The sequence below is a fragment of the Schistocerca gregaria genome, chromosome 2 (genome assembly GCF_023897955.1).
Source record: "Schistocerca gregaria isolate iqSchGreg1 chromosome 2, iqSchGreg1.2, whole genome shotgun sequence".
Classification (NCBI taxonomy): Eukaryota; Metazoa; Arthropoda; class Insecta; order Orthoptera; family Acrididae; genus Schistocerca; species Schistocerca gregaria.
In genome coordinates, this window is record NC_064921.1 from 204,144,876 (window position 1) to 204,159,572 (window position 14,697).

Here is a 14,697-nt window from a genome sequence, read left to right on the forward strand (position 1 = left end):
AAATATCGACATTCCGTAGCAGTTCGATGCACTCTCGTAAACACTCGACACAGTCGACTTTGAAAATTTACGAGTATCTTTAATACCCTACAGCAAGATCAATTCGCGAAAATTCTCACAGAACATGCAACTTTATTCAGAAATTTGCAACTCCTGAGAATCGAACCCACAGCTCTTCTGTGGTATGCATGTATTCTACCACAGAGTCACGCCGCCTGTCGAAGAAACTGAGTTTACTTTGGGATGTTAAGCACGCTCGGAAAACATCGAAGGCAAATTTCTCGAGAATTTTTGAACGATGCGTCGACTGCTTTGGAGGGATTGACTTTTGCGTTCTGAACTTCACATACAATAAAAAATAAAATTAATTACAGCAGTTTTTTTTTCGGCGCTGGAGATCATAACAGAATCAAAGGTATATATGCGAGTGATTCCGTTATTATGCGTTGGAATAAGAAGTTGCAATGCCTCTGGGAGAGGTAAAGGGAAGGTAAAAGAAAAATGATGAATCTTTTATCTATCTCCGCGAAGATCGAAAGATTCCTACGGAATCATGACATCCAGTGCATATCGCTCCCGCCAGCAAATACAAGACGTCGTCTTTAACATTACGAAGACTATCTAGGTCTCCGAATGACAGGTATACATATCTTTCCGTATGAATGTGGGCATGTCTTACGTGACGGCACAGTATCAGAACTGTTGAGGAAAGTTGCAAAGACATACCAGGGACGCGGCCCTACCCCTCTACCCCCCCCCCCCCCCTTTCCCACTAAAACTACCAGCTGTAGCCACGGCTCCAACACAATCATGAAACGAAATAGGACTGAAACAGTGGTGCGCTGCCAACGACAAGCTTCTGGAATAGCACACTTAAGGAGCCTATCGAAATAAAGATGTTGGTACGCCTAATAATCCGAAAAAAAGATTAACACACAAACAAGGATCCGGGTCCTGCGCTCAGTTAATTGTGATCATGAATATTCTATGAATGCAACCGTCTACATCTCTAAGTAACATTTCTTTCTTTATAACGACATTCCGGCTATTATCATCAGTTACTAAAAATGTATGAAAATGGGAAACAAGGCCCACTGCGAATATTAAAACCTACATCTACTGACATGTTTTTGATTAAGTACTTGCTAGAATGTCTAGAAAGAAACCACAGCTGACTGGATACCAAGACTTCAAAAGCATTAATTTATCTGAACTTTCAAAACTGGGGCGCAAGAAACAGTTTGGGGGCGGACTTCTACTACCTTCTTGGGTAAAACTTCATGGTTTCACTAACAAACTTACTCCAACTATGTGAAAATGTACACTCCCCTAACGACGGGAAGAGTATGAAGGAAACCTGCACCTTGGCTAAATGAAGAACTAAAGCAGTTCATTACTCTTAGAGGCGCTGCACACCAGGCATACGACCTGCGTCCCATGCCGGAAAGTCATATTGCTTCCAAGCAGAGGCAGAACAGGGTCAGCCAAGCCGTGACAAGTACATCAAGCATGCCCAAACATTAACCAACAACTCGAACAGATCTTCTGTCCTATAGAAAAACCTGCGTCGTCTTGGACCGGCAAAGAAAAAGCTGCAGCTGATCCCATTATCCCAGATGAAGAACTGAACCACTACTTCACATTTCCTGCAACCAGAACAGAACCGCAAACGGAACGGAGACTCATTGATTACTTCATGGTGATGAACGATTGTAGCCACGAAAACTTCGATCTAAAGCCTGGTACTTGCGAAACCGTAAAGTCATGCGTATCTAATCAGCATCTACTGGACACGATTGTATCACAGTCCAAATAATGCTTATTACTGCCCACTATAAAATATCTTCAAGCACTCTTTACCACCAGTGCTTTACCCGAGGCCTGGAAACACAGACTAGTTATGCCACTACCTATAAAGGAAGTTGTCGCAGCACCCTCTGATTACCGACCTATTTGCATTTGTGCTGCTGTGTCCAAGCCCTCAGAAAATATAGTACACGACCAGCTCGCAAATTATTTATCCACAAACAATCTACTGCACGAATACGAATCACGTTCCCGTCAACATCGCAGCGCGTCACCAGCCTTAATAAAGGTAACAAGTGACCTGCAGCTTGCCAAGGATGCACCAGAGGTGACTATAATGAGCTTCTTTGAGTTCGGGAATGCCTTTGACATCGTCGACTTCGAAACTGTCTAACTTAGCAGCTTAAATTTCTTCCCGAGCACAGTGCAATGTTTTCGCTCTTGGCTGATGTGTCGTGTCCTTAAGCACAAAGTAACAATGGTGGTAAGTAGTATCAGACGTCGCTCAGCGTTCGGCATTAGGTCCTATATTCTTTTCATTGTATGCCTATGATGTACCGTCACTTTCGTCCCACTGCAAATACCCTATTTACGCTGATGATCTCCAGTTAGATATAAGTGCAAAACCAATAAACCTGAAGAAAGTTATGAAGAATTTATCACCGACCTGTGAGCACTACCAAAAATGAGCGCACGATATAGGGTTAAAGCTCAACCCATCCAAAATCCAAGCAGTACTGGTTGGTTATTCTAGGCTCATTAGCCCAGGAATCTGTACCATTTTTTAACCCCAAATAGGACAAATGTCAACTGCTCTGCCTCAGCGAAGAATCTAAAAGTAGTAATAAATGAAAATCTAAATTGAAGTGAGCAAGTAACTGCAGTGTGAAAGAAGGCATCAGCGTATCTCCATGGCCTACAAGATATGAAAAGCTCCTCTCACTTGGCCTAACAAAAAACCTAACACATATACTTCCAATTATTGATTACAATGATATTAACTTGGAATGCCTTTCTCAGAAAAGTTCACAGCGCCTTTTCGTTAGATCTGTGGTGTTCGACGTTTTGAACATAATTCACCATCACATTCAGAGCTAGCCTCTGCATGCAGATATTTCAAATATCCTCTGTCTTACCAACGTAAACTGTGCCTTATCTCTCTTTCCTTTAACATAGTCCTCTTGTCTGAACAAGGTGGCACAGAAACCGGTTCCCATCAGAGCACAATCTCCATCATTCAGCTACGTGCTCGAAGTCCTTATCAAGAGCAGCAATACGACCCTGCAATAACCTCAGTTTTATATCAGAGAAGTGACTAACATCTCCAGGTTCAGAAGAAAAAAATGGCTCTGAGCACTATGGGACTTAACATCTGAGGTCATCTAACTAACCTAAGGACATCACACGCATCCATGCCCGAGGCAGGATTCGAACCTGCGGTCGCGCGGTTCCAGACTGTAGCGCCTAGAACCCCTCGGCCACGGGTTCAGAAGATATCTCCATGTTTAGAAGACACGTAATGACATATCTAGTAAGGAAAAAATACGGATTACCATTGTCCCTGTACGCACTCGTTGCGCTTTGACATCCTTCTTCCCAACGAGATCTACTTTATTTCCCAGCATTCTCAGCTATTGCAGTCTCCTCAAATTTCCTTTCCCCATAATTCGATATATCATACAACATCTATCTCGTACACTTATAAATTCTTTTTATACCTCCCACCACCACCACCACCACCACCACCACCACCACCACCACCATTATTATTATTATTATTATTATTATTATTATTATTATTATTATTATTATTATTATTATTATTAAAAAAATAATTATTATTATTATTATTTCTTTTCTCAGATGTTATGTCTGGTCAAAAATGGAAAGTGACGCGGACGTTGATCAAGCGTGACTTCCTTTTAACTGTACGGTATATGTTATATTGCATTAAGGAACTTTCGGGTAATTGAACATGTATCAATAATTACAGATTTCTGTAGTTGTATATACAAGTTTGTATGTAGCTGTATTGCGTTGATGTGCTGGTGGATATTGTGTGGTATGACTCCTGTAGTTGATAGTATAAGTGGTATGATGTCATCCTTATCCTGATGCCACATGTCCTTGATTTCTTCAGTCAGATGGATGTATTTTTCAATTTTTTCTCCTGTTTTCTTTTGCATATTTGTTGTATTGGTTATGGATATTTCGATTAGTTGTGTTAATTTATTCTTTTTATTGGTAAGTATGATGTCAGGTTTGTTATGTGGTGGTGGTTTATCTGTTATATTGGTTCTGTTCCAGTATAATTTGTATTCATCATTCTCCAGTACATTTTGTGGTGCATACTTGTATGTGGGTACGTGTTGTTTTATAAGTTTATGTTGTATGACAAGCTGTTGATGTATTATTTTTGCTACATTGTCACGTCTTCTGGGGTATTCTGTATTTGCTAGTATTGTACACCCGCTTGTGATGTCATCTGTTTCTATTTGTTGTTTGCAGAGTCTGCATTTATCTGTTGTGGTATTCGGATCTTTAATAATATGCTTGCTGTAATATCTGGTGTTTATTGTTTGATCCTGTATTGCAGTCATGAATCCTTCCATCTCACTGTATATATTGCCTTTTCTTAGCCATGTGTTGGATGCGTCTTGATCGATGTGTGGCTGTGTTAGATGATACGGGTGCTTGCCATGTAGTGTTTTCTTTTTCCACTTTACTGTCTTCGTATCTGTTGATGTTATGCTATCTGAAGGGTTGTGGAAGTGGTTATGAAATTGCAGTGGTGTAGCCGATGTATTTATATGAGTGATTGCTTTGTGTATTTTGCTAGCTTCTGCTTGTTCTAGAAAGAATTTTCTTAAATTGTCTACCTGTCCATAATGTAGGTTTTTATGTCGATAAATCCCCTTCCTCCTTCGTTTCTGCTTAATGTGAATCTTTCTGTTGCTGAATGTATGTGATGTATTCTATATTTGTGGCATTGTGATTGTGTAAGTGTATTGAGTGCTTCTAGGTCTTTGTTACTCCATTTCATTATTCCAAATGAGTAGATTAATATTGGTATAGCGTAAGTATTTTTGTTAGTCTTTGTCTATGTTTTTCTTTTAGTTCTTCTTTAATATTTGTATTATTTCCTTTTTTTGTCTGTATCCTATATATTTATAGGCATCTGTTTCTGCCATCGCTTCTATGCAGTCGCTGTGGTTATCCAATAAGTAATCTTCTTGTTTAGTGTGTTTTCTCTTGACTATGCTATTTTTCTTACATTTGTCTGTTCCAAAAGCCATATTTATATTATTGCTGAATACTTCTGTTATCTTTAGTAATTGGTTGAGTTGTTGATTTGCTGCTGCCAGTAGATTTATTATTATTATTATTATTATTATTATTATTATTATTATTATTATTATTATTAGTAGTAGTAGTAGTAGTAGTAGTAGTAGTAGTAGTAGTAGCAGCAGCAGCAGAAGAAGTGCTGACAATAGAAACTTTTTTGGTTCATAGTATTACACTGTCACTACATACAATCAAATCATTTTAATACTACTTTCACATTAGAAGTGTTATCACTTAGGTAACTATAATGTAAAAACGTACTTTATGCGCGGAACTCTGCTCCGATGTAAGAGGAAGCCTGAGGCTCCTAATCACATCAGGTTAAATAAATTAATGATCGGGACGATTGGTATCTTGTGAAGACATTAGCCGAAACGTTGTTATGAACAAAGAAGTTTATTTAACGAATTGGCGGTTTTATTGGTAAAATAAATAAGCATATAACGGCGTATTGGGCGCCTTGAGTCGCATTCGAAACCGCCGCGACATCAACAGTATTTCACAATCTCGTCGGTATCCAGGCAGCAGGCGGCACCTAATGCAGAAATCTCTGTACGTGCCGTCAAAGCTTCATGGAGAACAATGGAGTCAACAATCTACTGAATACCCGACAGTTCACTATAAAGACAAACGAACATCAAACCATGTTGGTACAGTAAAGACACTCGGGGTTTATATATCTGGATCGAAGACAAAGGATTTCATTCCCCCGTATTTACTTCCACATACTCTGAACTTTTCCTATAGACACAGAATTGAACTGTTTTGAGGAAAGAGAGAATAATGTGAGTATATCGGCAAATTTACACGGTACCGGAATATTTTGAAAACAATTACTCCCCACTCGTCTTTCTCTGCTTAAAAATCGTCTTGCTCCGCTTAAAAATGTTTTTTTGATCTGGTAATCAGATTTTTTAAGGTGCAACAATGACTGTGAAACGTAACGATACGTGCACTCCCGGTTGACGCGAGTGCCGTGACGTAAAGAGACTGACCTGTGACGGGCGCCTCGATGTCGATCATGGTCTTCTCGGAGCGCAGTAGCGTGGCGCCATCGTTGATGATGCGTAGCGCGGCCGCCTCGTCTATCCGGCCCTCGAGGATGAAGTGCTGCTTCAGAACGTCGGGCCGCGGCTTGCCCGTCCTCGTGTCGAACACCTCCGCCGTTGTCAGCTTGCGGCTGGGCGGGAACGGCACACCTAAAACACCACCAGCCAACGTCCCGTCACTTCTGGCACTGGCAGAGCGCGCGACCCGCCCAGCACCGCGTCTCTCAAAGACAAAGTGTCCTGGGCCTTGTGCAACTTAGTTTAAAACCAAATGATGATATATTACCTCCTAACAATCATTTATCCATTATAATGGTGGTTGAGTTCATTTAGTGTGGGTTAAATTACTTGAAAAAAATACACAACCATTTGTGCAATTTTGTCATATGATGACATGACGGAGACCGTGGCTGTTGTTTGAAGACAAATGTTGATGGTGTTAGAATAACAACCAGCCACAAATTTACTTTCAGTCCCTTTATTCAAAGGATACTGTTACCGGTTTCGAATCTTCGTGATTCATGCTCAGACGGTTTACACGCTTTTTTTAATGATATGTGGTGTGTTTTTTTACAGATTAATTGTCCTAAAATATAAATAATACATGATTATAAAAACGCCACACACAGATGGTTGCGTTACAGATTTTCGTAGCATGTGACTTACGTGATACGTCGCTTTCGAGTGTATGTTTTCATAACATACGTCCAACAGATGTAAATGCATTCCCACTGCATCCTTGTCGTTGCACACGTAAATTGTTCTCACTGAATACTTAAGGTTTGTCACTGACAAGATTTCTACCACGCGCCACATGTTTTGACACATACAAAGATCTTACAAACATATGAATATCACAGATGCTATGATATATCGTAACATTTGACGATGATGTCCTATGTTTAGAGCTGTATAGGTAAAATAGTATATTATTTAATTACATTTAGCATCTCACGTAAGTCACATGCAACGAAAATCTGTAACGCAACCATCTGTGTGTGGCGTGTTTATTATTATGTATTATTTATATTTTAGGACAATTAACCTGTAAAAAACACACCACATGTCAAAGAAAGCGTGTAAACCGTCTGAGCATGAATCACAACGGTAACGGTACCCTTTGAATAAAGGAACTGAAAGTGAATTTGAGGCTGGTTGCTGTCCTAACACCATCAACACAACCATTTACTTTTTATACATGACAAGAGTGTTTTAGGTTTTCACCCAACTTCAATTGGCGTAATACATCAACACTCCGTTTGTGTCGAATTTTGGTCGTTAATGGCTGTCTTATATACTGCAACAGAATAAGAATATAGAATAAATGGCAGCTGCAACGTTCAAAATGGATACAAAATGCGGTACAGATGAAGATATAAATTAAGGAAGATGGAAACCCGAAATACGTGTAGATGTAAGATGTAGATAAATGTACAAATTACAGGTTGGCTGCTATATTTCTTCACATATTATTAACTTCCCAAAAAAAACTTATTTTTTTTTTGTAAGTTCCCTTAGCTGTTTCGCGTGAGGTCCCCCGCTTGTTCTTAATTTCCAGACAAGATGGCTATTTGCACGAGGCTGACAACTTTCTTACCACTCACGATCGCCTAGTGCGTCAGAATGCATTTCCGACACTACAATGCTTTCGGTATTAAATTCTGCTAATACATACTGCAACTTAAGAATAAGTGCGAACACTAAGGCAGCTCATCTGTTTCCGTCTTTTGAATACTGTTAATAGGAATGCTGCAGGTGTCACTGTTAAATGGTGGAAACTGGAGATACATCAGTTTTCACAAATAAGAATGCATTACGGCGCGACACATCGAACGCGACGCGAAGGCGCGGCGCAGAGCGACGCCGAATGCACCAGAGTGTTCTTGGCAGCGCAACGATGTCCAAACAGAGCCACGCGGAACTTGTTCGCTCCTGCGCAGAGCGGCGCGGTTTGCTGTCTACACCGGACGCGCAACCTGCTCGAAATATTGTTTATTGATTTGCTTCAGATCTGAGCCAGACTTTGAGGAAGGAGCCCATTCCGGTAATCACCTTAATCCGGTTAGGGAAACGACGGGAAAACTAAATCTGGATGATTAAACGGGTATTTGATCGCCCCTCACTTCCAAATTTAAGTCCAGTGCCTTAACCACAGCGCCACCTCACTGTGTCAGAATACGGACATGCCAGTCAATTTCGCACGTGCGCCACGGTTGTGTAGGAACGCTTCAGGATTAAGTGTCGCGTCATTGGTGACTGCAATATGAACGAGAAGCTGTGCTGCAGAAAAGCCACGCAAAAACTATAGTTACAGATCCACGGAGTCGAAGTAGCAAATTGTAAAGTTGTGCTAGAGCTTTAAACAGTTTTTTTAAATCTTGGAACATTGGAGAATAAAATAGGATGGGCAGCAACAGTCGATAGGATAGTCTTTATTCTGGACCTAAAAAGCGAACCAATAAATTGATTTACTGTATGAAGCTGAAGGAACTGAATTACGTACACTGTACTAGAACTGTGTTAAATTTAGTCTGACATACGTGGACTTGTTACCAAACTTTCAATTGTTAGAAGAGGCCCATCCAACATAACAATTGAATAATTTCTGATCTTTGTTACAGAGCTCGTATTGTACCTTTAATAACGGCACAATAACTTACTGCACGGTGCAAAAATGTAAGTTAAATGATATGGCACAAGATGACAGGAAGTAATTGTAGTGAACTCGTGAAGGGCGTGCCACGTGGGGTACAGTACACACAGCAGTCTAATAAATTACGAGGGTCGGTCAAAAAGTAATGCCTCCCATTTTTTTTCTACTTAAAAAAATTAAGTTAAGTGAAAAATTTGAATTTGGCGCCATTCCTCAAACCTTCTTCTACAATCCACTGCAGTAGTAACTTTCTGTGTCAACAGGTGGCAGCACAGCAGAAGTTTGTAAGATGGCCGACATCGATGTTCGTTTGAGACAGCGTTGTGTGATTGAATTCTTGAATGCAGAAGGTGAAACGCCCATACGCATTCATGAAAGACTGAAGAAGGTGTATGGTGTTGTGACAGTGGATGTCAGCACTGTTAGACGATGGGTTCGTCGTTGTAAGGAAGCTGAAGGGCAAACACCGTTGACTGACGAAAAGCGGAGCGGCAGGCCGGTGAGTGCAGTGACTCCACACAACATTCAGCAAGTTGATGACATCATTCGTGGTGACCGTGGGGTGACTGCAGATGAAGTGTGTCGCATTATTTCTCTTAGTAAAGGCAGTGTGATCACGATTATTAAACAATTGGGGTACTCAAAAGTTTGTGCACGGTGGGTTCCAAGAATGTTAACCGATCAGAATAAAGAGGCAAGGAAAACAATAGCCTCCCAACACTTGCAGCGCTTCCGTTTGGAGGGAGATGAGTTTCTGAAAAAAATTGTGACCGGGGACGAAACATGGGTGCATTTTTTTGAACCCAAATCAAAGAGGCAGTCAATGGAGTGGCGTCACACAAGCTCGCCGAGGAAGAAAAAATTCAAAACTGTGCGATCGGCAGGGAAAGTTATGGCAACAGTTTTCTGGGATACAGAGGGTGTGATTCTGGTTGATTTTTTGGAGCAGGGATGCACAATAAATTCTGTTCAATACGTCACAACCCTCAAAAAACTTAAAGCACGTCTTCAGCGAGTTCGCCCAACAAAATCAATGGCAGATGTTCTTCTTTTGCATGGCAATGCAAGACCACACACCAGTCGTCACACCTCTGACGAGATTGTCAAAATTGGATGGGAAGTTTTGCCTCATCCCCCATACAGCCCTGACCTGGCACCATCAGACTTCCATCTGTTCGGGCCACTAAAAGAAGCTCATCGTGGGATTCATTTTGAAGATGAGGAGGCCGTCAAAACATCCGTGCGTCAATGGCTTAGGAAGCAGAGCTGTGATTTTTACCGTGCTGGGATACATGCCCTTGTTCAAAGATGGACCAAAACTGTAGAGATGGGCGGAGATTACATTGAAAAATGACAAAATGATCCTCAATGTTGTGGTTTTCAACCTATGTAATTGCATTTAAATTTCCTGACAATTAAACGTAGAAAAAAAAATAGGAGGCATTACTTTTTGACTGACCCTCGTACAAAGCTACCATCAGCTGGGTGGCACAGACTGCTTATAACCAATGTAGAAACAGGGTTGCAGATTGCACAGATCTATTCTTTGGTTATTTTGAGGCCAACAAACTTCATAGCTGGAAATGCCTTACTTTCCAAGCCAGACTAGGTCAGAATTAAGTACAAGGCAGTTTCAGCTAACCACATAAACGGGAAGCGGAAGGGACAAACAGATAACGCTGCTGCCTGTGGTTATCCCACCTAAGAATTGCGCCACTTTTTAACAGCCAGTGGACGGACAACACTACTGGCGTAGTGACACTCACGCCTGTGTCCGTTTTTACGAAGTTCATGTTAAGGTAAACATTAGCTCCTGCTATTCAATATGTATCTGCCTGTCGCAGTTCCGCTGTTATGTACACCCTAGATAGGGAAAACCACCTCCCGTAATACTAAAAGCTCCTCGTTTACAGGGGCTGCCTTAGTTACTTACAGTTTACAACTAGACTCCAAGTTGTACCCCAAGTTACTCCGCCGCAAGTTCTGCCGATGTTTGCGCGTTGCTGTGTTCGCTAACACTAGAAGTGCTAGGCAAGCGTACAGTCCAGACCACGTCATCACTTACCAGATATATTAGGCCGAAATCCTGGACAGCCACAAAAATAGGAAATTCGAACCATTTCCAGAAAATTATTACTTCCTTCATATTCTTTGTTTTCACGTAACTTACAATTGTAGACTAAAATTTTGGAATACTGATAGGGCTAAATAAACTGCTTTCGTTTGAATCTTAGATACAACGCTTACACTCCAGTAACTTAAAGATAGGACAATACGTTATATCCTCGCCATTGCATTCCGTCGAATCAAGCAAGTGTAAATGTTCTTCCTCTCACCAGCACCATGGGGACAGAAGTATAAGCGACAGTAATTTTTGGCTACCTTTTGCTTTACCACGAGAGACAGTTTTCTTCTACATGTACTTATATACCGAAGTGCACGTACGTACCGCGAAGACATGCAGTCAAACTAGTGTCATTCTGCTGCCTATAACGGAAACCAAGACATAATGGCACGAATCCATCTACTCTAATGTCCGCGTGCACATGCAACTAGTTTCTACGTAATTGCCGTCATACAAACTGGAGTATCCAACACGCAACGTTTGTAAACAAAGGACCGACACTGACTCTGAAGTGTATATGAATACGTAGTGCAGACTGAGATCAACTGAACATACAAGTATACAGGCGATGAACAACTGAGCTCACTCTTCATTTTCAAACATAAAGTTGTATTTGGTTCAGTTTGTTTTCTTCTGATCGCCAGAACAAATTACATCGACGATTGTGCGGGCGCTCTTCGAATGCAGTGAAGCTTTTGTGGTTTAAGAGCTGAACAGTGATACAGAGCACACGTTTGACATATTTTCTCTTGTACTGTTATTCTTCCGATCACATTTTCTACCTCGAAAGAAATTCTGGCCCAAATTCAAGGACACTACTGATGATGCTTTTGGAACTACCCGTTCCTAAGCGATGAGTAGACAAACGATGAGCGTCAGGTAGTTCAAATGCGTATATGAACAGTATCAAGAAACTTATGGTGAAGCAAAAGTTTCGAAATTATATTCGTGAATTCCCTGGAAAACGCTCTGAGAATGATTTGGTAACTGCCTTAACAGAATTTTACCATTTTTAAACAAAAATTTGAAATTGTCGGTTTGTTATTTCGAAACTTATAACTCACTAACCGGGAGAAGGGATATTAAAATCATTAACAATCAAGTAAATGCCAACACGAATTAAAATGATCCTATTCAATTAGAACTATATGTTTTCTTTACGCATCCACCACACCAACTGATACACGTATGTAACTGTCCCCCCTAAACAAGTACAAACTAGATACGTAAGCTGTGTGCCATTCTATGACCTGGTAGAATTGATTTTAAAACAAAAAGTAAAAACTATAATTTACAATATATCTCTTGAGCTGCGATGTATCCCAGAGATCTGATAATAACTTAAGTCTTTGCTTTTTCCGTTCTAAGTGCACATATTAGTAGAGAATTGTTTTATCACATCGTTTTGCTTTATTGTTGAAGCATCACTATTGGTGATGGTGCCCTTTGCCTCTTTTCACGTTTTCTTGTAAATGATTTTTTATTCCGTGGTCAGTAGCGGTTGGATTCTAAAACTTGGTAGCATTTACTAGTCTACTCTACAAATACATCAAAACTCAAGTATTGATTTTTTTTTAAATTTGCGGTATGTTTAGGATGGAGAAGAGCAAAACAATACTTTTTCGTGACAGCTGCTGTGGAAGATGGCCATCCAAAACAAACGAACTGAAATCTTTTTCAAGCTCACAGTGAAACATCAAAACTGCCCGCGTACTGATAGCTGATTAATTCTGGAACAAGATGGAATTAGTAACGACCACCTGAAAAAAAGTGCACTACGAATTTTGCAAGCAAACGACATTACGAAAGAACACTAGTTGAAAAGACTGAGCCAATCCACGTAAACCATTCACTAGATGTAACCACCGGTAAGAGTAGGAAAGTTGTATCATGATGAACGGACTGAGAATTGGAAACCGTTTATCCGTTTGTGTCTCTGTTCGAAGAGAACATTCTTTTAGCACTAACCGCCGATATCTGACTAACCGTTCGTCTGGAACTCAACTTACTCCCTTCATAAACGGTAATACTTAGCAAATGCGCAATAACCAAACAGATCCATACTTGGTTGGCTTTCAAAATGACATTCTGGAGTGCTATAGTTAATATATATTTCTTCGTAATGACGTGTTGAAATAAAGATTTACATTGTGGGAGATAGTGGTGCTAGAGCAAACAATTTATGGGGCATCTAGCGAGAGTTGTGTGTTCTTACGATCACACACAGCTTTCTATGGCCTCGCGTACAGGCCAATTTTGGTACCAGGCGTCGCAACGCTACTTACAAGGAAACATTACAAACTTGACCTCTCATTTTAACGAACAAAAAGCACACTTGCACGATAACCTTTCTGAATACACATATTTGTAACTTGGCGCGCAACGGTTATTTGTCATTCGCTCCGCCTCAATGTAGCCGCTTAACGCCAGAGAGCGAATTACTGAACAGTGGAGTGAGTGAGTGAGAGGTTTTAGATTGATAATGTCTCTGAACCAACAAGCGATAGTGGTGCATCTGTAGGAGCGGTACAGAATGAGGGGGAAAATTACAAGGTTTAAGCGTCAAAGAAGAAAGCTCTTGAAAGTAGTGGTTGGGAAGTTTCATCATACTCGTATGCGCTGTTCAACTGACTATAGAACGCAAACGAACGAGATATGGGCTTTCGGAGCCGAAGGTCCACTTGGGTAACCTTGATGACTGCACGACAAAGCTTTACGCCTCACCTGGGCCGGTCGAGACCGAGACATTGGGCTGTTGGTGACTGGAAACATGCTGCCTGGTCGAACGAATCTCGTTTCAAACTGCATCGAGCGGACGGGCGTGTACGGGTATGGAGACAACCTCATGAATCCATGGACCCTGAATGTCACCAGGTGATTGTTCAGGATAGTGAAGGCTCTGTAATGATTCGGGGCGCGTCCAGTTGTAGTGATATGGAATCCTTGATACGTCTAGATAAGACACTGACAGGTAACACGTACGTAAGAATCCTGTCCGATCACCTGCATCCATTCATGTCCATTGTGCATTCCAACGGACTTGCGCAATTCATGCAGGAGTATGCGCCGCGCCACAGGTCCAGAATTAATACTGAGAGGCTCCAGGAATACTCTTCCGAGTTTAAACACTTCCGCTGGTTACCAGACTCGTCGGAAATGAACATTACTGAGCATGTCTGGGATGCCTTTCCAAGTGTCGTTCAGAAGGGGTCTCCACTCTCTCGTACTCTTACGGATTTATGGACAGCGCTGCAGGATTTCCCTCCAGCACTACTTCGGACATTAGTTGAGTCCATGTCACGTCGTGTTGCGGCACTTCTGAGTGCACGCGGGAGTCTTACACGATATTAGGTAGGTGTACCAGTTTCTTTGGCTCTCCAGTCTAGACGTCATCTTATCGTGGTGCGTTGCAGACCATTGCTTCCGAAAGTTTCACTTTTTATAAACATTATTATTATTCCAGAATGAGATTTTCACTCTGCAGCGGAGTGTGCGCTGAAATGAAACTTCGTGGCAGATCAAAACTGTGTGGCGGACCGCCACTCGAACTCGGGACCTTTGCCTTTCGCGGGCAAGCGCTCTACCAACTGAGCTACCCAAGCACGACTCACGCCCCGTCCTCACAGCTTCACTTCTGCCGGTAGAACGCTTGCCCGCGAAAGGCAAAGGTCCCGAGATAGAGTCTCGGTCCGGCACACAGTTTAAATCTGCCTCGAAGT

The 14,697-nt window shown here is 41.4% G+C and overlaps 1 protein-coding gene across 3 annotated transcripts in view; it reads right to left on the minus strand.

Moving 5' to 3' along the window:
• Positions 1–14,697, minus strand: part of LOC126336689 (serine/threonine-protein phosphatase 2B catalytic subunit 2-like) — a 778,905-nt gene that overhangs the window by 468,647 nt on the left and 295,561 nt on the right. For all 3 annotated transcript variants that reach the window (XM_050000640.1, XM_050000639.1, XM_050000637.1), the window contains exon 2: positions 6,147–6,350. In XM_050000640.1, the coding sequence (XP_049856597.1) occupies positions 6,147–6,350 (204 nt within the window). The remainder of the gene's footprint in view (positions 1–6,146; positions 6,351–14,697) is intronic.